The 27,380-nt window shown below is 40.3% G+C and overlaps 1 protein-coding gene across 10 annotated transcripts in view; it reads left to right on the forward strand.

The window, feature by feature from the left end:
• Positions 1–27,380, forward strand: part of TBCD (tubulin folding cofactor D) — a 261,750-nt gene that overhangs the window by 87,973 nt on the left and 146,397 nt on the right. For all 10 annotated transcript variants that reach the window (XM_048817354.2, XM_048817360.2, XM_075119355.1 and 7 more), the window contains exon 15: positions 22,717–22,873. In XM_048817354.2, the coding sequence (XP_048673311.2) occupies positions 22,717–22,873 (157 nt within the window). The remainder of the gene's footprint in view (positions 1–22,716; positions 22,874–27,380) is intronic.

The raw sequence follows: 27,380 nt of genomic DNA on the forward strand, positions 1-27,380 counted from the left end.
CTACTAAAGTTGTCTTAGTAGTATAAATATATTGAGCAGCTACTACAGATAATGCAGAGAATCATAAAAGATAACCGTAAGGTAACTCATCTGGTTGGATACTATGATGCTTTCATTTAAGAATGGAAATATTACCTAAAAACATAATCACATGTCCAGGAAGTCCCCTCGCTTTCTACTGCAGAACCTGTAGATGTAGTTAAGTGTTGACAGATCCAGTAAGAATTAGCATGTCTTTGATTACATTACCCTAGCCAATTCCAAAATAGCACAATCTTCTTTTAATCTATTTGGTATGACTCCAATGTTATGGCTTCTGCTGTGCCTCAAAACATGCATGGATTTTACACAATATCCTCTTCCAGTTCTATATGGATAGTTATTAGTTTTAATGATTCTCCAGTAACACCTTTTGAAACATATCTTTATTCTTCCTAAAGACTTTGAGTTCCTGACTTTGGAGATATGTCTGGGCATGTTAGCTTGGCAATCTTTTGTAAGCCATTTGTCCAAGCTCACCAGTTCTACTTATCCATACAGAAAATACATAAAAATTCAGAAGTTTAATACCAGATTACAAATGATATTTTCAGGTGTTTGTTGTGGCCTATATTGTAACTGCCTTTTTGGCATTGGAAACTAAGATGATTCTTGTGCTGGCTCCTAACATCTCCCTGGGGTAGTGAACCAACACAGGGGAAGCAGGTTACTTTGGAAGTAGATGCTCGGGGCTGTGTTATAGACTGTTTATAATAAGGGGTTTTAGTAGTCATTGTTGTCTTTGCGTACCACTCCAGCAGAGAACCAAAATATGCCTTGCTTCTATTTGTGGTTGGCACTTGTGTTTTTTATTTTGCTCCAATCTCCATGTTTGCTTAGGATTTCTGGCACAAATCCATTTGCTGATATACTATCTAGTGTTTCATTTAGAATTAATTTGTACGTACCTTAATTGTTTCATGTTCAGTCTAAACTTGAGGGGCTAGTTTTATTAGTTATGTGATATATTCCAAGTACGATTCGGGGTATAACTTACTTTGGTTTTTTTTCCCTCCTAGAAATTTGACTCCTGCTTCCTTGAAAGATGTCAATAGGTTAAAAATTTAGATAGAATTTTTAAAGACTTTCCACTGGACAGAGGAAATATCCCTTTATGGTGTGTTTTCTTGTCTGCCTCAGAAATCTGCAATAATAAAGCGCATAAATCAGCAGCTTAAACATATTTAGTTGAATAAGATATTTGTCCTACTTCTGAAAAAGATTTTAAGAGTGAAATTCTATTTAAGAGTACTGTTTCTTACTAATTGATTATATCATGTGATCTATTCTAAATATTTAGGTGTAGGTAAATGTTGCATGTTAGCAATTAGCCACATGACTTCCATTAACTTACTGTAGTTGTGAGGTTAAATTCTTGTACACTGAAAATGTACTCCTTCAAGCAAAATTACTAGAAGTCATTTAGACAGATGAGGTGGTTGAGGCAATGTCTTTTATTGGACCAACTTCTGTTGGTGAAAGAGACAAGCTTTTGAGCTCACACAGAGCTATTCAGGTCTGGGAAAGGTAATCAGAGTGGCACAGCTAAATAGAAGGTGGAACAGGTTAAGAAGTTAACTTGTTATAAGAAACCATTTGAGGAGAAGTGGGCAGTTAAGACCTCTGCAGTCACAGGATGAAGGAGGGTTAGTGGTTTACAGATTGTTGTAATGAGCCATAAATCCAGTGTCTTTACTGAGTCTATGGTTTTTAATATCTAGCAAAATTATGAATTTAAGCTCCCTGGCTTGTCTTTTGAAGGTGTTATGCAGGTTTTCTTTGAGGATGAGGTCCAATAGGTCATATATGGTGTGATCATTTTGTGAAAAGTGTTGACCCAGAGATACTATGGTGTTTTTTGTCTTTTATCATTATCCTCTGAGAGTTCACTTGGGAGAACAGTGATTGTCTGGTTTCACTCACATAGTTGTGATTGGGGCAGTTAGTGCACTGGATGAGGTACATCCCATGTTGTGATAGGCACATGTAGAACCCATGGATCTGGAAAGGTGTGTTGTGGGAGGTATTGATCATCATAACAGTTGGATGTATGTCTGCAGGTTTTGCGTCTGTTCTGACAGGATTTGGTGGATCTGGTCTGTGGGGAGCTTGCTTCTGATGAGTGTAGTGAGATTGGGGGTGGTTTGATGAAGGCTAAAAGAGGGGGTTTAGGAATGGTTTCTTTCAGGATGTCATTTAAAATGTTAATACCAGGAAACACTATAGGAGAACTAGAGTGGACTACTACACTGAGGATTGTAGCTCTCTTAAATGAAAGGCTCCTTACCTTACAGCATTTGTAGGTGATGAAATCTTAATATGCACACTTAGTTGCTGTATGATTTCACATCTCTTTGGTCTTGCTGCTGTATTTGTGGTTTTGTAGCCTTCAGCCTTTGTTTTGTTTTTTTAATTGGGTGGGGATAAATACTAAACCAACAAGAGAATCCTTGTTTACTTGAATTTCCGGTTTGCTTGTGAAAGGACCTTATTAAAATTTCTCTTGATGACATTACAGTATAAACTTTCTAATTAATAAGATGGAATTTATAGGAACTTTAAAATGCCAAGGGTTTCCTAATATGCCAGCGGTGAGATTAAAAGTGTGCTTATACTGAAGTCTCCACAGCTTCTTGACCACTGCAAATAGTCACACCTATGTTTAATTAGCAGCCGTAAAATTAGGGGGCTGATCTTGCTCCCATTAAAGTCAATGTTAGTTTTGTCAGTGATTTCAGTGGGAGCCTGATCAAGTCCTGGATATTTCAGGTAACTTAATTTTTGCATAGTGCACTGTATGGTCCAGCACAGTCCTACTCTTTTTTTATTTAAACATACTAATTGTTAAAGTAAGATTGGAAGCAGTTGCTTCGTGGAAGTTAGAGGAAGGGAAGCAGAGGGGAGGTGAGAGGCGCAGCAGAATGATTTTGCATGGTTGAACATGAAACTGGATTGGTGTTAATTTGGCAGGATTCCAGTAAGGAAAACACTTTTGTTGTCAACTAGCCTACACATTCATACTCACTTATTCATTCGCAGAGGATGAATTTCATCTCTCTTCCTGTACTGTGTCTAACAATGAAAGCTACTTTTTTTTCAGCATTTCATATAGAAAGCAGTCACTTTGATTATATACATAAAGAGTTGACTATGTGGTTGGCTCAGAGGCTACTGACTCAGTGTAGGTGATCCAAGTTCTAAACTTGGTTTCTCACTCCCAAACTAGTGGGATCTGGGAACATTATGGATGCACTAGAATCAGTTTCTGATATAGAAGGTGGAAGAAAATGCTTTGCATACTTCTTTAGCACTCAGTGCATGGTAGGAGGAAGGAAATAACTTACAAACTGAAGTAACTATTTTCTGGGGAGGGAGGGAGGGAGAGAAGAGGAGGTGGGGAGAAGGGATAGAGGCTAGAAGGAAGGAGGAGTGGAACATGGAGGTCTGAGAGGAGAGTCACTATGAGAGGTGGGGGTGGGAAGCAATCAGAATAAACAGATAGCACGTAAAAGATAAGTCCAGGGACTGAGAAGGACATTCAGCTGCTTCTGGGGAATGGCTTTACCTCCGATGGCTTACTCTGTCCCGGGAGTGCCTGCTTTTACCTTTTTGTAATTCCATGAAGCTAGGATCAGGGCTTGATGTCTCTCTTGATCTCATATAGGGGGATCTTGGCTGGCCTCATTTCTTGCCCTTGCTGTGGCTCAGGTTGCTGTTTGGAGGGATTCTCTATAGCTTCTAGAGCTTGCTCTATCTCTAGGGCTCCTTGCTTTACTGCCTCCAAACAAGAGCATGGAATCTAATGCTGTCAGTACAGAAAAGACCAGTGTGCTGATTTAGTGGAATAAACTGACTGTGTACTGTTCCAGTGAATGGCAATCATGGCGTATTGTTTCTGTAAGAGGCATAAAGGTATATACTATCTAGAAGTACACTAATAAATATTTCTGTAAGATATTGAAAAGAATGGTCCAGGTCCTCCGCCACTATCAATTGGCAGAGCACCATTAACTACACCAATTTACACCAACTGAAGATCTAGGGTAGAATTATCAAAAGCACCCAAGAGACTTAGCCTGAGTCCCATTTTCAAAACATTTGGACGCCTCAGTCTCACTGAAAGGCAATGGGACTTGTGCTTCTAAATTTCTTAGGTACTCTTGAAAATTTTACCCTGGACCAATATTTCAGCAAATACTTATGTAATTAAGCAGCTTTTCAGTCCTTGCAGCCACCTGTCAGTTGTCATTTCTATTCTATTCCCAAAATGTATGCATCCATCACCAATTAAATAGATATATGAAATGAGAGCTTTTATATGCTGCCATCATTGCTCTGCTGAGGTTTCACTAATCTCAATGGCAGACATTCTGGCTTTAAAGAAACATCCACCTATGTGTAACATGCTGTGTTTATGTTATACAAAATTTCCCAGCTACTGTGAAAGGTATTATTAATTTGATTAAAGTGGAAATGTCCTCTGTGACCTGTGATAACAGCAGAATCTTTGTTAGCATTCTTTGAGGCCCAGAGAGAGATACCAGCACACTTGTTGATGTTTGTAACGTAACAAACCTTCATGTGTTTTGATCTGGTAGTACGCAGAATGGTGATCCTTGATGTTAGAAGCAAGCTTGATTCAGCAGTTGGTGTCAAGGTGTGCGTGTATATTTATGCAAGGTCACTATCAGACTTTGTAGCCTAGGAGAACAGGAGCCAAGAGTGAAATAATCCAAGAGTATTATAGTTTCTGTTGATAATGATATACTTGTCTTTATAGGTAATTGAGTTGAATTGATTTTCATGTCAGCCATGTTCTTTCTAAAGTAGGTAACAGGAAAATCTAGCTTCCATGTGGGTGCTCAAATCTTTGACGGTATTTTAAAGGATTGGTGACACCTTTATATTTGAAAGTTGTTAGCCACTTCTTGCTTATGAGGAAGAAGAATGTAAACTCAAAAGATCTTACTTTAAATCTTCAATTTAATATAGCTGCTTACTACAATAGACTTCAGATTTCAAAACAGTCCATTTTGGGAACTAAAAATATTGTTTAACTATCAGAATTACACAAAATATATCCAAGATGTAATCAGTTGTAAAAGAGTGTATCTGAAGTGAAGCTAAAAAAGTAGAAATCTCTGTCAGAAGGAAATTTCCTTTAAAGGTGACTTGCAAAGGATTTTATAGAACTTGGGCTTTTTCTTTTTTTCTTTTTTCTGATGTATAAAAAAGAGCCTGACAACCTCACTATGTGTGAACATTGAAAAGAGAGGCTCCTTTTCCTGCCTCCTCTTTACAGGTCACTTTAAAGAATTTTGAAGCGCTGGCTTGTGGTTGTTTTGTATGAAAGATGCAATCTGTTGAATGATGTCTGCCTTTGTGAGAGAGCTCCATTTTCTTACATTATAGCTTCCCAAACTTCTGTTGTCAGGAGTGTTTTGGAAAGAGCTTCAAGGACCTTTAGCGGTTTTCGTATTTAAAGTCAATACTTCAAAAAAATTAGTGGCTAATTTACAGTTGCTAGAAATGTGTGTAGGATTGAACATATATTGTCAGCAGAGCTGGTAATGCCCACTATAGTCAAGGTTGCCGAACACAGATGCTATTTTCAGTTGTTTAAATTTTTGCTAAATGTTGTTTGTTTAGGCTAAAGTTTTTCATACTGGGTGGATGCCCCAGGCTGAACTTTTTGGCAAGTTTCAGTGAAATTGGTTGAGGTGTTTCAGAAAATGGGATAAGGGAAAAATACGTTGTTTTGCCCATTTTAAAAAATTCTTAAAACTGTTTAATTGAGAAGGTCTGGCACCTCCATGCTTTGGAGCAAGGTCTTGAAAACTTGGCAGGGGGATTGCCTTTGTGTCAAGAATGTGTCTTTTGTTGGTCCTATGTAAAAACTGCCAGAATTTGGGCAAGTTAGAAGTCTTAGAAAAATCAGTTTGCACATTCTCAGTAGAGGCTTGTTAGAGTTTGGCAGCTAAATTCCTCAAAGATTCCATCTGTACTGAGCATGTTCCATCCTGAGTCTGCAGGGCTTGAGGAAGACTTTGCCTACCCTTGTTCCTCTAGGCAGCCAGGGGCCAATGTGGTTCAGGATGCCAGAATTAAGAAGAGAGTAGTGTCTCTGGTGCTCTCCATACTGCCCCCTGCTGGTGTCTATGCAGTGTGGAGGAAGAAACTAGCTGTGGGGAGTTCACTGGGACAAGGAACCTGGAGAGGTGGGTAGACTGGGACACAGTTAGCAGAAGTGGGTAAGTGCAGGAAGATTGATTTGACAAAGAGGTAGTGTGGAAATTGAGACTGGCAGGGCAGAGAGACTGGAACAAGGAGGCTGGGGAAAGGGAGGAAGACGACAGGGACTCAAGTGAGGATTGTGGAGCAGGAGATTGCTAGTGGTTTGGCAAGAAAACTAGAACTGGGAATGGGAAACCAGGAGTGCTGGTGGTGTTATGGACTGGTATTCTGTTCTTATGGAAATGGATGATAGTTTCTATGTATGTCATTTTTACTCCATCTATATCCTGATTCCTTTCTCTTTTCAGCCTCTAGAGCAGGTTGCTTATTAAAAGGGCCTTGGGTTTTTTGGTAAGAGAACCCATCAGGAAGTCAGGCTACTGAAGTGTATTATTCTGCTTTGTGGTGTTAGTTCATTGTGAGGCTTTTGGCAGGTATCCAGGTACTTTTAATCTTTTTCATCATTAGCAGCGTGGTGAAGCACTGGAATGGGTTACCTAGGGAAGTGGTGGAATCTCCATCCTTAGAGGTTTTTAAAGCCAGGCTTGACAAAGCCCTGGCTGGGATAATTTAGTTGGGATTGGTCCTGCTTTGAGCAGTGGGTTGGACTAGATCACCTCCTGAGGTCTCCTCTTCCAACCCTAATCTTCTATGATTCTATGATAAAAGAAGAAATGGAAGATAATTATTTTAATTATGTCCTTTAACTCTTGGAAGTATTTTAAAAATGATATAAGGTTTTAAAAATAATATATTGAGGAAAAGTTGTTGGGCATTGTGATGGGATGTACAAATCTCGCACTAGAGAACAAGGGGTTAAGGAACAGCTCTGGGTTTAGGTGGCCCTGCCCAGCCACACCTGCAAAGCCTGCATGTGCTGGAGGCAGTGCTTTAAAAGGGAGCAGAGGAGCTCGCAGGCAGGCAGGCAGTGGAACAGAGCAGATGGCTGCTCTGAGCTCTTAGAAGAAAGTACTACCCAGGAGCTCATTGTGTGAGACCTGACAGCACAAACCTGTACAAACCTGCAAAGGAAAGGCAGGTGACTGAGGGCTTGTCTACACTACCACATGGGGTTGATCTAAGATACGCAATTTCAGCTATGTGAATAGCGTAGCTGAAGTCGACGTACTTAGATCTACTTACCATGGTGTCTTCACTGTGTTAAGTCGACAGCTGATGCTCTCCCGTCGATTCCACTTGCGCTTCTCATTCTGGTGGAGTACCGGAGTCAATGGGAGAGCTCTCAGTGGTCGATTTACTGCATCTATGATAAATGGACCCCTGCTGGATTGATCGCTGCCCGCCGATCCAGGGGTAGTGTAGACAAGCCCTGAGTGTACAGATCAGAGACTTCATTCAGTTTCTGTGATTTACTCTCTGATGGTAAAGGAGACTGGGGTAGGAAGTGGTCCGGGAGGGCTGCTGCTTTCATATCTGTAGTATTTTTAACCCTCTACCCCCAAGCCCTGTTTCAGGGCAGCACTTAAGCACATACTTAAATGCTGTCCTGAGTAAGATGCTTTCCTAAATCTGGGCCTAAAACCCAAATATTCAAAAGTAACCACTGCACATAAATATTAAATGCATTCTTTTGCTGGAGACTAAAGTGAAAACTTCAAACCTCAGTCACTGAAATGAATATAAGTGGCCTGATTTTTACAGATGCTGACCATCCACAAATTCCATCAAAGTCACTGAGAGCTGCATGCTCAGCACCTTTGAAAATCAGGCCTCTTACATTTAAATGTGTAAATATGTATTTAGGAGCCTAATTTTAGGTACCTAGGTTTCAAAATTTTGGTCTTAATCCTGAAACTGCTTGTGAATGCAAAATTAAAATTGCTTATGATCTAAAATGAGAGACTTTCTTTGATATTTGAGTAATGATGATGGATATGCTATGTAAAATGTGGCATGTTGACTTGCTGCACAGAGTGCATGATCTTTTCACTCATTATTGTCTTAGGCTCTTTAACAAGTTAAACCCAACTAAGGATAAATCCACAATATGTTTGTTTTAGGGAGTAGTATTTTTGTGCTTCAAATGTATGAATTTAGTATGTTTCTTGAACAAAATTAATTCTACCTACCTATGTTTACAGCTTAGTTTTTATACTTTGTGATTCATTAATAATCCTGACAGTGGGTGGGTGAGATTCTGTGGTCTGCGTTGTGCAGGAGGTCAGACTAGATGATCATAATGGTCCCTTCTGACCTTGGTATCTATGAATCTATCTATGCTTAGTCTTTTAAAAAGTGCGTTTTACAAAGTACTTTACTCGTAGTAGCCACCTACTTTTTGTTGGAAATAATTATATATCCGTTTAGTATTTCCGTCTTCTTTATGATCCTAAAATAGTAGGAACTTTGCTTATTATTCTTACACTAATTTAGGTTATCTGAATTACATAATCCCAAGTAAAGTAAGAGAAAAAGACCTGCCTAAGAAAGTTGCACCAGCTGAATTCAAATTTGTTTTTTAAAGAGTGGTTTATTTTAGGTTAGCTGAAACCAGTTCCTAACTGATTTAAGATAAACTGAAATAAACATGGTTTAAACCAAAATAGTGTCTGTCAACACAGGGGTTTGCAAGAGTTTATAATCAGTTAAACCTGTGCAAGTTTATCATGTAGACAAGCCCTAAGGCTAAGGGAGATTTTTTTTTTTTTAAAAAATTGCCCTATCGATGTGTCTTATATAATAAACATTGGAATAAATGGAAAGCACAGCAATGTGTGATAGTGAGGTCTAAGTGCATTTGTTATTCTTGATGATACTTGCTATTTTCCAGTTGCATGCAGAACACTTTTGGAAAAATCAGACTGAAGCTAGAGAGATTTTTGTTTGTTTAGATTGAAATGTCTGACTTGACTAATATTGCTTGTTAGTTTCATTAATAGTAAAATGCTTTAAGATTTTCTGTGCAAGTTGTTATAAGGTGGTATTTGTCTAAAACCTGTATTAAAAAGCAAAATATTTTTTATATTCTTGTGTCCCTCCAGTCTTTGAGAGAATCTTCTAATCTCTGTAAAGATGGGAGGACAGAAGTTGTTACTTTGTTTTTTCACAGGACCTGAACAAAATGTGGTGTTGCAACCTGCAGTTATGTTGTTAGGTTAGGTAGGGTGGAGTGTAACAGGTGCTTATTAATACCTCTAGGCTATAGCTAAAGGTGACTGTATTTTCTTGAATGTTCGGAGCTCAGCAGGTGGATACTATTTTAATAACTGGATCGAGAATGGATTCTGTTTCCTATCTGAATAAGAAGATGTACATCCAGTACATAGCAATTTTACAAATTCAAAACTTGTTCATTTCAACCACATTTGTTCAGTTACTCAAAATAAATTATCCTGTTCCCAGTTTTCTCAGAGTATGATGAAACACACTAGCTCCTGCATTTCTAGTCCCTTTTTGTTTTTTTTCTCTTGGAAGTTGATTTTAGCTACAGGTTAACAAAATTCTTTTGAATTTGTGAAAATTGGAAGTAATGTAGACATACATACACACCACAATGTGAAAATAGAGAATATTTGACAGTTGGCTGCATAACGAATTAAAATGACATCACTGATCAAATACAAAAGCTGATTGTAAAGCACTAGAGTCTTTTACTGCTCAACATGCCAAACAAAGCTGTAGGAGAGAATGAACCTAATCTGTTTACTCTGAGAAAAAGCTTTGGCAAGATTTAATTAATTTAAAAAAGTGTGTGCATGTAAGGAAGTGTGAATAATCTCCACATAATCACATGATAAGCTGCACAATGTCAAGAATTTTGGGAAACAGTGTTATGAACAAAGGGCCAGATGCTGCAAATATTCTGTCCACACTACTCTCTGTTAACTTCATATGGAATCTCATGTATGTAGCATCTACGGCACCAGTCTTTGGTTTCTGTATTGCTAGAACCCTGGGTTAAAAAGTACATCAGTATACTAGGAGTAGTTTTGGTGTGTTTTTATATTTATGGTACTTGAATGCCAAGATAAAACACTCTTAATGCAAGCTTTAAAATTTATTCTAAAGTTTGATTGTGAACATGCAAATGCTTAAGGACCTGAATAATCCTGTTGAACTAAATCAGGTGACATGGAACGTTACACACACAAATGGAAGAATTTGTAGCATTGGGTCCTAAGCACTTAAACTATCTAGTAATGTAATCCTGTGGGTATTTTTATGTTACGTTTCATTGTCAAAATTATACAATGTCAAAACTAGTACAACAAAAACATATTAAGCAGATGTAAAAGTATGGGGGTTTAAGAATATTTTAAAATGTTTACATTGTGTTTCCTTCATGGGGAAAATATGCATTCTGTTCAAAAGCTGTTTGTTCTTTTTTCCATTATAATAAAGAATTAGGCTAATATCTTTTGCTCTTAATGTAAAATATGTTATCAGTACCTGGAAAAATACTGGAAAAAATTATTAAACAATCAGTTTGCAAGAACCTATAGGATAATAGGGTGCTAAGTAATAGCCAGCATAGATTTGTCAAGAACAAATCATGCCAAACCAACCTAATTTCCTCCTTTAACAGGGTTACTGGCCTAGTGGATGGGGGGAAGCACTAGATCTGATATATCTTGATTTTCAGTGAGGCTTTTGACATCATCCTGCAAGACATTCTCATAAGCACACTAGGGAAACTTGGTGTAGATAAAATTACCATACTGTAAGGTAGGTGCACAACTGGTGAAAAACTGTACTCAAAGCATAGTTATCAGTGGTTTGCTGTCTGACTGGGAGAATGTATGTAGTGGGGTCCTGCAAGGGGTCATCCTGGGTCTGGAACTACTCAATATTTTCATTAATTACTTGGATAATGGAGTGGAGAGTATACTTATAAAATTTGTGGATGACCTCAAGCTTGGAGGGGTTACTAGCACTTCAGAGGACAAGGTTAGAATTCAAAATGACCTTGATAAATTGGAATATTGGTCTGAAATCAACAAAATGAAATTCAATCAAGACAAGTGCAAAGTACTTCACAGCTACAAAATGGGGAATAACTGATAGTACTGATGCAAAGGATCTGGGGGTTATGGTGGATCACAAACTGAATACAAGTCAACAGGGTGATGCAGTTGCAAATAGATTAATATTCTGGGGTGTACTAATAGGGATGTTATACATAAGACATGGGAGGTAATTTTTCTTTTCTACTTGGCACTGGTGATGCCTCAGCTGGAGTATTATGCTAGGGTTTGGGAGCCATGCTTTAGGAAAGATGTCACTAAATTAGAGAGGGTCCAGAGGGAGCAACAAAAATGCAGGGCTGGATTAACTCTTTGTGGGCCTGGCGCCAAACATATTTGTGGACCCCGTTGGGGAATGATTGTAAGAGATTATAAAATGAAAGGGTTGGGTGGGCAGAAGGCTCAGGGCTGGCAGGGCTGTGGCGGGAGTGAGGGGCACTGGCTGAGTGTGTAGGGAAGTCCAGGGCTTGGCCTGGCTGCAGGAGGCTGCCCGGTCGGTCCCTAGAGCGAGGCAGAGGCCGGGGGTAAGAGCACAGCGGGGCATGGTGGGGAGGATTGGTCCCCGGCCAGAGCGAGGCAGGAGCTGAGGGCAAGCATAGGTACTGGAACTAAGGGTGCTGCAGCACCTCCTGGCTTGAAATGGTTGAGACTAAATGCGGTTTCTCCTGTAACCGGACTTTTAGTTTCCGGTCAGCACTGCTAACCGGAGACTGCCAGGTCCCCTTTCCTACCGGAGCGGAGTTTCCAGTCAAAAACTGGATACCTGGCAACAGGCGCCAGAACAGCCTTTTAAAAGTGGGAAGGCTAAGCTTAAGGGCAAGCAGAAAGGGGGTGGAGCAAGCAGTGGGAGAGGGGAGGAGCTGAGGGCGGAGAGAAGCCCTAGATAGGCTGCCCAGAAGGAGCAAGTCATGGGATGGAGCCGGGGGTGGGTGGGGGGAGGAAGCTAGCGGGCAGGGCCATGTCTGTGCTGCCCAGGTAGGTTGGAGACTGTGGGGATCAGCTGACAGACAGTGTGTCCCAGCCCACGTCCAGCACAGAGCAGGGATCCCCGTTCCCAGCACATTGTTGCGCTTGGGGACCCCTGAAATCGGTACCCCTCACCACTTCACACCTGACTCACAAGTGCGAGTGGGTCGGGAAAGTTTGGGTGCACAGAGTGACCCTGGTCCCGCTGCCCCATTACTTCCCACCTTGGCCACTGCCTGTGGCAGAGAAGGTGCACCCCGGAGGTGAGGGGCCCTGCCTGCCCACCACTGTTCCGCTGCAGAGCTGAGTGGCAGGCAGGGGCTCCACTCCGGGATGCCAGTGACGGTCCGTGGCTTTCGGGCTCCACGGGGGAACCTGAAGTGGCAGACCATCTGTCACTGGCGGCCCAGAGGAGTGTCAGCTTCCTCCACACAGTCCCTCCACAGTGACGAAGGGTCAGCTGGCTGGCTGAGAGGAGTGAGTGGGTGGAGGGGGAGAGAAGTGCAGGGCTGGAGAGGAGAGGACTAGGGCAGGAGCCAGTGCTGTGGCCGCTGGGCTGCAGTGCAAGTGAAGTGGAGCGCCGGGCTGGGCTGGCAGGGCCCCTGCTGAGTGTGGGCCCGGTGCCATGGCACGGTACTGCAAAAATTATAAAAAGTTTAGAAAACTGCCCTATGAGAAAAGGTTTAAAAAAAAAGGGGGGGGGGGAGACTGGGTGGGGAGAAACTGATAGTTTTCAAATACGTAAAAGATTGTTATAAAGAGGATAATGATCAGTTACTTTCCATGTCCACTGAAGGTAGGACAGGAAGTAATCAGCTTAATCTGCAGCAAGGGAAATTTATGTTAGATATTAGGAAAAACTTTGACTATAAGGATAGTAATGCACTGGAATAGGTTACCGAGGGAAGTTGTGGAATCCATGTAATTGGGGATGTTTACGAATGGGTTAGACAAACACCTGTCAGGGATGGACGAGGTTTACTTGGTCATGTCTAGGCGCAGGGAGCTGGAGTTGATGACCTCTCGAGGGCTTTTTCAGTCCTACTTTTTTATTATTCTATAATCCTAATAACTAGGTACCACAGTGAATAGGTGTCTTAGAGACAGAATGTTGTGTATGGTGCATAAAAAGTCACATTGAATTTTGAAGTTATCAGAATTTGCAAATATCGACATCTTGAATGATTAGGTACAAACTGTTGTGAACTAAATACTGTTTACAGAATAAAATAGATAAAATTTACTGTATTTTATACTTTCAACAAGTATAGGCCTAGGAATAATTAATTTTGTTAAAAATTATAGGGTTTTATCTAATAATGGAATTATGTTATGACTTTATTCCAGAATAATTACTTTCAAAAAGCCATGGTATATCTAGACACTTTGAACAGAGGACAGAACCACTGTAGGCCCTCATACACAAGAATGTAGTACTTGGTTCATCTGCTTTGGAAAGATAACTGGCTGAATTCATCCTGCCAGGAATAGAAATAGTAACTGGTTTGTTTGATTTTAGAATAGCGACAAATGTGTCCTTAGCTGGCTTTAGGGAGTTTACATGATAATATCAGAAGATGACTCTCATTTTCTTTTAATATACTTGAGATGTATCTTTTATGTCTTTGTCTGCCAGGTTAAAGAGCTCCCTACTATTAGAAATGTTTTCTTCATGGAGATGCTTCTAGACTTGATCAGGTCACCTTGTAACATTCCTTTTGACAAGTTTAAATAACGTTCCCTTTGATAAGTCACAATTCTTTTATTGTAAGGTGGGTTTTCCAGACCTCTGATCATTCATGTACCTCTTTTCTAAACACTTTCATGTTTTTCAGCATTCTTTTTGAATTGTAAACGCCAGAACTGAACACCATATTCCAATGAAGGTTTCACCAGTGTATTATACAAAGATAATACCACCTCCTTATTCCTACTCAGTGTTTTCCTAGGAATGCATTAGCCCTTTTAATCACAGCATGGCACTGGGAGCTCATGTTCAGATGGTTATCCACCATGACTCCTAAATCCTTTTTTGAATCACTGCTTTCTAGGATATAGTCCCACTGTAATTGGGACATGCGTTCTTGGTTCCTTGATATTTGACCTTGCCTTTGGCTGTATTAAAACACATGTTTGACTGAGATCCAGATAGCTTGTATAAATGAATTGTCATTATTTATCACTCCACCAGTCTTTGTTTCATCTGCAGACTTACTCGGGATCTGGAAAAAGTTATAACATCATTGCTGGTAAATTTGAATAGCATTGAGCCAAGAATGGATCTTTGTAGGACCTCACTAGAAACATCCCCATTTGATGATGACTTAGACTGATGAAAGTCTCATCAAATAACTTACTGATATCTATCAGTTAGCAAGCTTGTAATATGTACTACATTGATTTTGTATGAGCTAATTTTTAACTGGAATGTCAAAGTATCGGCATAAGTCATCAGTCCCCTTCCTCATGTCTTGTCACTCAGCCTTTCTGTGGCTTTCAGTCCATTAGCACTGATAACTTTTACTCACCCCTTTACTCCCTGCCATCTCTTCCCTTTCTTCCATTGATATGGCTTTTGAGTCTCTTCATGCTTCACTCTATTCCACACTTGATCTCTTTGCTCCTCTCTCTCATCACAAGGTTTGCTCTGCCAACCCGCAGCCATGGTGCACCCTCAACACCTGCTTCCTCCATTCCTGCACTCTCACTGTGGAGCATCTCTGGCAGAAATCTCTTGACCAGGATGACTTCCTCCACTATAAATTCGTTCTCTCCTCCTTCAATTCTTCCATCTTCCTTGCTAAACAACTCTGTTTCTTCAAAACAGTTGAATCCCACATATGAAATACCGGTGTCCTTTTTGCTGCCTTTAACTCACTCTCCACACCCTTCCTCCACCTGCCTCCACTCTCTTTGCACAAGAACTCACCAATTTCTTCCAAGAGAAAATTGACAAAATACTATGGGACCTTCTCCCTCACCTTGGCTTGCCTTCCCTTCTCCACCTGCAACTTTTTCTTTTCCTTCTCCACTGTCATAAGTGCAGAATTTCTTGCCCCTTCATTTGCCACATGGACCCATGCAATCTTCTAATCTCCTTCATGCTCACTCTCATCCCCTCCCTTACTCATATCCTTAACCTCTTCTCCTCTGGCTCTTTCCCTTCACAATATAAGCATGTTTTAGTCTCTCCCATCTTACTCACCCTTGACTCCAGTTGTCTTTTCAACTACCAATGCATCTCTTTTCTCCCTTTAATCCATAAGATCACTGAACATGCTTTTACAATCACTGTTTGGAATTCTTCTCTTCCAAGTCTGTTCTAGCTCCTCAATAGTCTATTTTCTGTCCCTCGCACTCCAGGGAAACCACTCTCACCAGTGTCTCTAATGACCTCTTCCTAGCCAAATCTTAGAACCATACTCAATCCTCATCTTCCTTGATCTGTCAGCTGCCTTCGACACTGCTGACCATGTTGTTGTTCTTGAAATCTTAGCTTCCTTTGGCCTCTGTGGCTCCATCGTCTTCTGATTCTCCTCCTACCTCTCTAATCGCTTCTTCAACATATCCTTTGGGGGGATCATCCCCCCCTCCAACTTTTGGTGCGGATTCTTCAAGGCTCTGTCCTTGGCCCTCTTCTCTTCTCTCTACACCTCATCTCTGGGTAGTGTCATCCGTGAACACAAGTTCAGCTACCATCTCTGTACTTATGACTTACAGACCTACCACAACATCAGGCCTGTCTCCTGTCCAAACTAAAATCTCAGCCTGTCTCTGTCTCCTTGTGGATGTCGAACCATCAGTTGAAGCTCCACATGGCTGAAACACAGCTCTTAATCTTTTCTCCCCAAAGCCTTCTACGATACCTTCATTCTCGATCAGTATGGACAGTGGCACCATCCTGTCTGTCACTCAGATGCTTAAGCTGGTCACCAGCTTTTCATTCGGACCTTTCTCATATCCATTTTGTCCAGGGATGACGTCAGGCTAACAGGCCTAGTTATCCTGGTTATTTTGTTTAGTCTTTTAAAATATTGGCACAATGTTAGCTTTTTTTCTAGTTCCATAGGACTTCTCCAGTATTCACAGAGCCATTAAAAATCAATATCGGTGGTTCAGAGAGCTTCTCTAAAATTCTGCATGGATACACTCCACCCCACCGCAGCTGCAATGGCTCTAACGCATGCAGCGCTTGGCTCACTGCAGAGGAGCACACAGTTGCACTTCCTTCTGGGAGTTGTAGTTTTGTGTCCTACATCTGAGCAAGCTGGGGACTACAACACCCAGAATGCCCAGCGGGCTATTGCCACAAATTGCAGCCTGCTGCTGTGTGATTCAGAGAACGGAGCTGGAGTTTGAGTGCTGAGTGACAGCTGGTCCATTTGGGTTAGTGCAGTGGTCCACAAACTGTGGGATGCTCCCCTCTAGGAGGCCTTGGAGGAATGTTCGGGGGGAGGCTGCGGCGGGACCCAACGGCCAGACCCCATTGGGGGCGGGGAGGGAGCGCTGTCCTTCCCCACCCCCAGCTCTGCTCCTGGTTCCAGCTCCACCCCCAGCCTCAGCCCCCGGCCAGATCTCCGCTCCTGGCCCCATCCCTACCCCCAATCTTGGCCCGCGGCTGCGGCTTCCTTACTGGCCCCATCCCCACTTCTGGCCTGGGCAGGCAATATTCTTAGACTCCCAATTATCTTTCTCCTTTTTCTATTAAAATTATTCCTTCCAGTCAGAGTTGCTCATGATTGTTTTCAGCTTTGGGAAATTGGCCCCACGTATGTGTATTACTAGTTGCAATTGTATTGTTTTTGCACATAATTAATGTAAACAAGTCATAACTTGTACCTAGGCAAACACTGATTTTTAGATTTCAGAGTAGCAGCCGTGTTAGTCTGTATTCGCAAAAAGAAAAGGAGTAAGTCTCTAAGGTGCCACAAGTACTCCTTTTCTTTTTACTGATTTTTAGTTCAATGTCAATTCATATTTATCCATCAGAATGAGGTCTGATTATAGAATTTCCCCAAACTGGGGACACTTTTGTGTTAGGAAGCAGTTTTGTATTAGAAAATTCTCATCTCTAATCTGTAGAAGCACTAGAAATGCTACTGGCATCATAAGATCTCCAGTATGTGTTCCCGATTTTGAAATTGCCCAGTTTTTCTTTCTACATATTCTAGATAGATGATTAAGGAGCCACTTGTTCCTTTCTCTAGTCTTGTTCAGTTAAAGGGGGAGGACAGGACAGCCATAAATGTTCAAAGTAGGGGGCATAATCAGTCTTTGTTGAAGGAAATTTATAGTAATTTTGTAAAAGTGCCTTTGGGAGCTGTTTCAGCGTTCTTGTAGAACCAGCTAATTCCATTTTTCCATCAGTTAATACAGCATTTTTCAAATCGAGTTTGACTGCATTTTTGAAGATGGTGGTATTGCTGTTTATTTCAGAAATGGAAAAGAAAATACCAAAATATCAACTTTGCTGTGCCATTTTCCTTTGAAGAGGGGTTGTATGCCTTGTATTTCTTTTATGTAATATTTGTCATCCTATTGGACCTTGAATACTTTTCAGATTATTATTCTATTTTATTTATCAGGCTAAAATCTATTTTAAAAGTTGTTTTGAATACATCCCTTCCCATTTGTTCTGGCATTAGTGTTTTCCAACAGTTAGTGACTGAAGTAAAGGTCATAAACTGACCTTATGTATATTGACATTAAATTAATTACTATTCTATTTTTTTCTTCTTGTGATCCAAGGGTAATTCACTAAGGGCAAGTCTACAGTACGAAATTAAGTCGACCTAAGTTACATTGATGTACAGTCACCACAGTAATCGGTTTTACATGTCCACACTATGCTCCTTCTGTTGGCAACAACAGTCAATGTAAACAATGCAGTGTCTACACTGATGCTGCATTGACCTAACTACATCAACTTCAGTGCTATGCGTCTCGCGAAGGTGGAGTTAAGTCGGAGTAGTGGGCGAGTTACATTCGTGGGAGTTACATTTTAGTATAGACACTTAGAGTTAGGTCCATAAGGACCTTTGGACCCATGTATTACGAGAAACAATGTAGTCTGCAAATCTGATATCAAAAAGAGAGGATTAGGAGTTAAATTACTTCTGTTTCCCCACAGGTTGTTGTTTCTGCAGGCGTTAGCATGTAATTTAATAAACTAATATCTAGAGAGAAATGTATTTAAACTATATTACTGAACTCATTGACAAAAGGAAACCCTCCAGGAAACTTAGTAGATGTAACAAACTTTGACAGTATATTACAGGAACTATGAAAAAAACTTAATTCAAAGGTATTCTGAAGCTTCCTCATTCTTGAAGGAGTGAAATTAGGACCTGAGAGCTGTAAATTTATTTTTAAAAACCGTTTTTTCCCCATTCATAATATAGAGGCAGTAAGGTTTAGGAAAAAGGATGCATCATCTCTTCCAGTTTTGTTTGTGACGGGGACCCCTACAGACATCGGAGCTGAGGTTTTCACTTGCCCATTGTCTCTACCATATTCTCACCACTTGACTGCTGGTTACTGTAGGATCATTTGACCAGTCTAGTTAGATTCTGGGGTTTTCATTTGACTTTCCCTTTGGTGATTTCTGTTTTACTCTGACTCAGTTGTTATCACTTTTCCCATGTGACTAAGAAAGCAAAGCACTTGTCCATGGCTGTTATGCATGAAGTATATGATTTGTTTTATTCAGACTGGGAATCAAGAATAGAAGCCAAAGCACTTCAGCTACTTTATAATAAGCTGACACTTCACTGTTCATAGTTTTATTTATTTATTTTATATTTATAAAACAGACAAAAAAAGCACATATCATAAAATCTGGGTGAATATAACAATTATCTAAAGTCACAAATAACCATGAAGATAAGACCAGCAGCAGTTTTTACTATATCCAGGAATAGCTGATACAACCTAACAACAATGTGCGTCTTCCTCAAAATTATGCCTTACGCAACATCCCCATTCACAAAGTCCTGCAAGAAAATGAACTTTTTAGTGTACCCTGAAGGTCAACAAATTCAGGCTGTCTTGGACCAAATGCTGTGGCTGTTGGGTGGGGGGTAGGGTGGTGATCTGCAAAGCTTAGTTTGAGGGGGCTTATGGAGAATACTCTGGCTGTAGTGTCCCCATTTTTATATTGAGTGAGCTCTAGCTTGTGTGCCTTTGCAATATGGCAGAGTGGGAGAGGTGGTATAATAAATAGTCAGGTCCTAGGCCTTTTAAGGCTTTGTAGGTCAAAACAAATACTTTCTGTTCAACCTGGAAACTCACAGACAGCAGTAAAGCAGAAAGACTTGGTTTAAATCCACAGTGAGCTGCTCCAGTTAACAAGCCCCTACAGGCAACCCCATCCCAATCTGCCCCCAGAGGTAAGCAAATAATGTCCTGCAGAATACTTTTGGATCGTAAATAGCTTTCTGAACCCAGGTTACCTCCCTCCACCTCCAGAACACAACTCATGCTGTCCGGAATCCTGTTATTTCACAGAAACCATTGCCTGAAACAAGCATAGCCTTATAAATGAGACGAACAAGCTGAGAGCAGGAACAGAAACACAACAGGATCCTTTCAAGAATTTTGCCCAAAAACCAGTTGCAGAAACATTGATGGCAATAGGAGCCACTTACCTGTAACCCCGCCCTTCCTGGGTAGTAAAAGAAAGAAGAAAACACTTGGTATGCCTCCTTTGATAAGGGGACTGTACCATTCACTCTCTAAAGTGTGCGGTAGTATGACCATACTAAGAAAACAAAAACCCCATTGCTGAAACTCAGAGACTTTGCTAAATAATGCCTTGTGTCTAAATTCCATTTTCTAAGAAAGCCAACTGAGAAGTAGCAAAAGAATCTCCAAAAATGACAGTTAGCTGCTGGTGTCCTAAATTTCTCTGCCAGGCTTTATGCCTGAGGTCCTCCCTATGTGTTAGGGTATAGAGGTAGTTGTGGATAACTACACTCCACCTCCACAAGACTTAATCTTCAATATTGAAGATTTCCATGAAGCCATTCTTGGAGCTGGGGGGACAGGGACTGAAGTACTAACAATGACAGGCAACACCTGGCTCCACATTTTTATTATGTCAAACATAAACAGGATTGTCTTTCATCTTTCTCAGTATCTGGCTGAAATGAATATTTGGATGAAAAATAGGTATTTAAAGACTAAATGAGGCAAGATTGCTGTCAGGAAGAGAAAAATGCATTGAAGAATTTATCTCCTTTGTAACCTCTCTCTCTATCAAGGGCCCCTGTCCTCACATTGTTACAGTGCAGCTTTGGGTGTTTTGTTTGACTCCATAGTACTCTTGGAAGCCCAAATAGCTATGGCAGCAAAAAACCCCACCTGCTTCTATCTGCATTCTATCCTGTCAGACATATTCTGGTCATGGTTTAGTCCAGGTGATCTGTGCTTTCATGACAATGCTGTTTGTTGCATCTTCTTATATCTTGGAATGAAGTCACACAATGAAAAAGCTCCAAATGGTACAAAATGCAACTACTCACCAGGCTTCTGTTGTATACAGAGGCTATCCACTCAATACAGTGAGGGAGGATGAGAAGAGAGGGAAGGAGAAAATGCTAACTATGCTTCTTATCTAAAGTGCTATGAGAGAACTTGTGTGGGTAGATAGAGAATTTTATTTCTGTTTGGCAAATTAAATCCCTGAGTTAGTCGTAAAATTGTGTTTTGAACAACATGTCTGTCTGTGTCTTTGCTAATATTGTGTATTTTGTTTGAATGTTCATGGTACTGGCAGCTGAAGAAACAACTTAGGTGGATCACAGTATGCGCCTGCTCAGTAGTCAGTCTCTCTCTCTCTCTCATATCTGGCAGCTGCATAAATGACTTGGATGAAGATCTGTCAATTTCACGTCTGCTGTTGCCACAGAGAAATGTTATACAGGAATTACTTGCAGTGTTAATGTGTTCACTTGTGGAATGTTTAATACATAATTCCCATAACAAATGGTATCATGGTAATTATTGGTTAAAAAGATCTCATTAACCCACCCTGAAATTGTATGATGTAGTCCTCCAACAAAGGGTACGTGAGATACACTTGACCTTGGCTAAAAGGCCAAAAAGCAGAGAGAAATTGATCCTTACCTGAATGGAACTCTCCATTACCCAGAGTTGTCATGCAAACTGTTCAGAATGTATTCTGTGGTTCTCCGTGGTATTGCACAATTTGTGGAGTTTGTGGACAAACTAATTTTTCAGTGAATCTCCTTCCTCGTTGTTGTAAGCTAGTCAGGGTTATTTAGAGAGATTTGGATCATCTTCAATAATTCTAAAAGTTTAGGGGAATTTGGGACAATTTTATACGTATGGGTCTAACTTCATTTGGAAGGCAACTTGGAAATTGAGTGTTAATAGGCAGATGTATTTTTAAAACATCAACTCTTAAGTGTCACTCATCTCATAAAGATTACTTTGCACTTTACTAAACTCAGTGGTAAATTAGAGACACAAGGTGGGTGAAGTAATAGCTTTTGAGCTTACCCTGAGTTCTTCAGTGTTAAAAGTCAAGTCAATATTCTATGTACAATTTAGAGCACGCTGTCAAATATGATATGGCCAAAAAATATACCTACAAAACTATGAAAATAGTTCCATTTTAGGCACCTGAAGGCAAAATTTCAGACATGCCATTTTCACCACAGGCAGTGCCAGCTGTAGTTTACAGGTGGTGGTGGAATAGGTGCAGTTACATGACGTATAGTACAATTCTGTCAAAGTGGAGCATGCATATTATTTTGTATTCCATAAGTAAATCTTTTACCTTTCACCACACCTGTCTTTACACTATGTTGTGTGTAGGTTGGGGGAAAAATGTACACATTGTACTTTGAATCTTCAAAGGAAAGTCTAGGAACTAAAGGTTATTGCCAAAGCCATACAATGTATCAATTTTAGGCCTGAGTGTCCATTTTAATTAATAAAACAAATCTGTAAAAAGTTTTATCAACTTTGTCTTTCAGCAGTGTAAAAAGACTAGAGAGTCAAGCTTTTTATCATTTGAAGCAGCTTTCTGCTGTACTTCCTTATTTTGTTATCCCCTTTCTAACAAGATACTTAGAACAGTGCAAGATATTCCTTATGTGGACTCACTAGTATTTTACCCATGTACCATCTCGTAAATCTTTGCTAATCTAGGGTGTTGCCTTCTATGTACTTTTGAGTATGAGAACAATGAAATACACTTGAAGGGGATGAGAAAAGAAACAGAGGTTATTAGTCAAGAAACAAAATGCCATGTAAAGTCAAAATCCTGCTTTTTAAAATTTAGCCCTAAAACCACAGCCTCTATCCCCTGAGAACAGCATTCAGTTTGTTCTAATGAACGCAGGCAAATATGTACCTTTCCTTATGTCTTTTCATTTAAAACTTATTTTATATTGAATGACCTTGTGTTTTTGTTGTTTACTGTATGTGCATATTCCTAACTGTTGTGAATTTCTTCACTCCACAGTTGTTCCTGTTATTTTAAAAGCATTGACATATGACGAGAAGCGGGGAGCCTGCAGTGTGGGTTCCAACGTAAGAGATGCAGCATGCTATGTTTGCTGGGCCTTTGCTCGTGCCTATGATCCCTTAGAAGTGAAGCCATTTGTTAATCAAATTTCAAGGTGGGTTGCTACAGTGAGAGACTGAGAGAATTCATTTTTTTTTCTTTAGGCTATTTACAGTACAGAGAATGGAAGACCGCTAAAAGAGATTTCAGAGACTTAAAACATAGGTTAATGTTACAATTACTGTGCATCTAAAACTTTAAGACAATCATTTAAAAATGAAGTAAGGATAATTTGTTAATGTTGTTCAAGAGGAAAACATCTGGTCAGGGGAAGTATTCTCTCCATTAAAAAATTGCTTTGTTGTCACAGGTGATGTCAATGAGATTAGATGAGCTGTGAAAATTCTCACTTTTTTATCTTTGTATTCAGTGGAACAGATTTGTGGCTGTCCAGAATTTTTTTAAAAAAAGGCATAAAAATTATCTGCTCTTGGTGGTAATAACAATTATACCAGACATCTTAATCAAGGTACAACAGCAGTATAATGTTTGGTCCTTGGTTCTGGGAGACCCTCCCTCCCTTTTTCCTTCAGATTTTCAGAGTTTAAGGATCATCATTGAAATCTAAATTTTATTTGATATTTTTCAAAGAACACTGTTAAATCAATTTTTAAGAGGCCGAAATATTTTCTTATTGTGTGTGGTGACTCATTTTCTTGTATTTCCCTGTCGCTACAAAACAAAGGTCAAGAAATCCACAAGCAAAAATTACTGAGGGACTGATGCTGCTTGGTGTGGAGGCTCCTTCCATCTCTCCTGCTTTTCTGCCCAGTCTTCAGCTCTAGGGCAACGCCATTCCAAGGGACTGTGAAACCAGTACTGCTTCCTCTGCCTCAGATCAAAGTGAAGGAGAGGTGGAACTGATATTCTCTTCTAGAGTTGGGTTGCAGGTTTGCAGAGTGGTATGGGGTGGAAGCAGTAGCAAGGGGAAAGGCTAAGGCGCAGAGCTGCTTTTTCCCCTTACATAATGACAGGTTTCAGAGTAACAGCCGTGTTAGTCTGTATTCGCAAAAAGAAAAGGAGTACTTGTGGCACCTTAGAGACTAACCAATTTATTTGGCATAAGCTTTCGTGAGTGAGCTGTAGCTCACGAAAGCTTATGCTCAAATAAATTGGTTAGTCTCTAAGGTGCCACAAGTTACTCCTTTTCTTTTTCCCCTTAGTTTCTCAGACACTCACTAAGTTCTAGTGATGCAAGAATTTTTTGCTGCTTAGATGATGAGGTGCAACCCATCATTAGCCATTTTTAGATCCTTTTGGCTTCTATATACCCATATTTCTTTTGATTCTCCTTTGACCGATCCAGTTAAAAAATTCCTGTGAAGAATAGCTGATGCAGGCTTCTTAAGTAGCCTTTGTGGGACAATTTTTTGCTTTAGATACTAGATGTGGCTTACTTTGGAAAAACTTGTACTGGAAGATATTGTCAAAGTATCAGATTGAATTACATAATACGCTCCAGCAATATTTCACTCTTGTTTAATTGAAACTGGAGAAATGACAGTCTAGCCATAGTAAATCTTACTTAATAGCACTTCATTTATCTATCCACTTCTTAGATATTGCATGTTTCAGCCTTAGTCTCTCCCCTTTTCTCAGAAATGTTTAAGAACTGAGCTGTACAGTGTTGTCTTGTGTTAGTAAAAATATTTCTTTTGCAGAATATCCTGTAGAGTTTTCCTACTTGTAACAGGAAGCTTTATTATAAATAATTGAAACTAAATCAAAATTAACAAATAATGGGTCAAAGTATGTTGTGCCTTCCAGTTCTTTTGTTTTCATGGAATAGTCCTCTGCCAGTCCAGAGTCACTATCGGAGTGAACTCTGCTCTCTGAGGTTTGGATGGAGAAATGTGCCACCTCCTGTTCCTTAGGGTATATCTGTGCTGCAGCTGAGAGTGAGCCTCCCAAAGTGTGGTGGATAGACATGCCAGTGGGGCTTGAACTGGCATGCTAAAAATAGCTTCATGGAGATTGCAGCTCTGGCAGAGACTAGAACTAGTCAGCTGAGCTCAAGCCCACCCAGTCCCCTATGCTTGAGCTCAGGAGACTAGCCTGAGTCTCTGCTGGAGCTGCAATAGCCACACAGATATTTTTAGCATCCTAGCTCCAAACCCTGCTAGTGTGAGTCTGTCTTTCTGGGCTGAGAGGCTCGCTCCCAGATGTAGTGTAGATGTATCCATAAAGACCCAGCCCTTGGTGCATAAAATAGACTAGAAACTTCCAGCAGATGACTAGGCACTAATGCAGCTTTCTTCTTCCACTGCTGGGATTGCTTTTCTACTACAACTCTTACCCTTCCTTCTTTTGCTTTTGTCTTCTTTCTGCCTGACTTGTGAGATTCTCTCCTCCGAGATACAGGTTTTTTTCTCGCTGCTGCCCCTGACTGGCGGTTTAGGAGTTCTTTAATGGCTACTTTGCATCATAAGCTTGTAGCAGTAGCTCCGCTTGGCTTGTTGGCAAGTTTCCAGTGCTCCTCATCTATAGCAACAGCTCAAGTAGCTTTTTTTCTTGTCTCCACTGAAGTAACTTTTGACCAGCTGGCACTGGTCTCCAAAAGTACTGTCTGCTTCTTTAATTCTAGGCTTCCCTTCTTGGCCCTGGCCCACTACTACTTGCCAGTCACATTAGTCCTTAGGGCTCTGAAGCAGTGGTGCCCAGTTGGGTTTCAGCTTGCCTTCCAGGATCCCGGTGGTTGCTATACTAATGTCCAACTGAAATGAACTTTAGTTGTCATCTCCTCAAATTTATTTCCTTTGCTGAAACACAAGGCAAAGAAAATAAGTACATGAAAATTCAGAGATCATAGGGGTCGCTGCCTTGTGGATAAGGAAGTTTCACCTTGTTCTGATCTTCTGCTCCTTTAATTTGTAGGATGCTTTTGTTGAGGGAAGAGTCTTTGATGAGAGGAGTGCCTATGGGGAAGCCTGGTAGTCCAGTTCTCATAGATGTTTTTCAGGAGCTGGTGAATAAAACAGTCATCTCCAGAAGGCACTCTTTCAAGCTAAGGAAATCTACAGAGGAGCTAGTCTTTCCCATACCAGGCTCCCAGAGGGAAAACCTTGAGTCCAAGGGGGTCGTATGCAGACCTATGAGGTCCAACTGGACCTGTCATAAATGGTATGTGGTCTAGAAAGACAAGTATGCCAAATTTGCCTCTTAATCTCAAGGCTAACTAAAAAGATGAGGATCCTGGTCAAAGGTGCTGCCTTCCTCAAAAATCTGGTCGTAAATCTTTTTTTTAATTTTTATTGTTTTTTTTATTCTGAGGCCTCTGTTTCCACCCCCTGGCTTGGGTGCTCATATCTAGGATCTCTCTTGAGTCCAACAAACTCATCCCTTGTCAAATCTAAAATCAGTTACAGCAAAATGTCTGAGCACTCCTCAGTCTTCTTTTTTATCATACTTTTCTTTTGTCTGGGATGTGACATGTACTTATGCCATTTTCTCCTTTGCTTTATCATGGAACAGCAATATCTGGGTCTATATATGGGATGCAGATTCTCCATTAAGATTTTATCTAATTAATGCACTGTTTGATGGCATGAAACTGTTTGGCACGACCTTGGGCTGAGTAAGCTCTAGTTGACTAGACTGGGAAAAAAAAAATCTTTTTTGGCTTTCAGGTCTCTGGGAACGGTTTCAGAAGGGATTTAAAGGTATCCCTTTTAATAAAAGGCCAGACCCAAATAAGCCATCTTTTATGCCTACAATACTAACACCAAGTCACAGTGCAATTATGCTAGCCCAGGCTAACCTCAGCTGAGTGGGAAGAAGCTGAGGAAATTCCAGAGGGTCTGGACTGGTTTGAGTAGTGATAGATTGCACACAAATAGCGATAGACAGAGTCTGACAAGTATACTTTAGCTAGTGCTAGTTTCATAATAATGTTATGATGAAAGGTTCTTGTAGTTAGATTTGTTAGTGTCTTTTCTGAATATAATAACTTAGTTTGAGCTCTCTCAGAAGTAAAGTTACCACTCTGAGTAGAAACAGGTAATAAAAAATATTCAAGTACAGCATGACACACAGTTTCACCGTGACACACAGTCAGCACACTTTGGTTAGGGGCCAATGCAATGATCACACACATTTTTTTCTTTTGTTGTTTTAAATCTAGCCTTAGGTGTGTCGCTGTTTCACTTTAAGAAGAGTCATACTTTTAGCCACAAGCAAATTGTTGGCTAACTTGAAAATGTGAAACTCAGCATCTCAGAACAAAGAACTTGATGTTCATTATGGGTTCAGTTACACAGCAAAAACACATTCTTTCTCTGTCTCTAAAAATAAGTAGGTAAATTTTTACAGAAAAAGAACACTGGTTTGTTTTTTTTAAAGCACACACTTTAAAATGCTGCACTTGAATCTTTTCAAACATATGAACCCTGCATCACAAATACTATCGTTCTGGGTAACAAAGGTTGAAAGGTTTCAGAGTAGCAGCCGTGTTAGGCTGTATCTGCAAAAAGAAAAGGAGTACTTGTGGCACCTTAGAGACTAACAAATGTATTTGAGCATAAGCTTTCATGAGCTACAGCTTACTTCATTGGATGCATGCAGTG

Source organism: Caretta caretta, chromosome 14 (genome assembly GCF_965140235.1).
Source record: "Caretta caretta isolate rCarCar2 chromosome 14, rCarCar1.hap1, whole genome shotgun sequence".
NCBI lineage: Eukaryota > Metazoa > Chordata > Testudines > Cheloniidae > Caretta > Caretta caretta.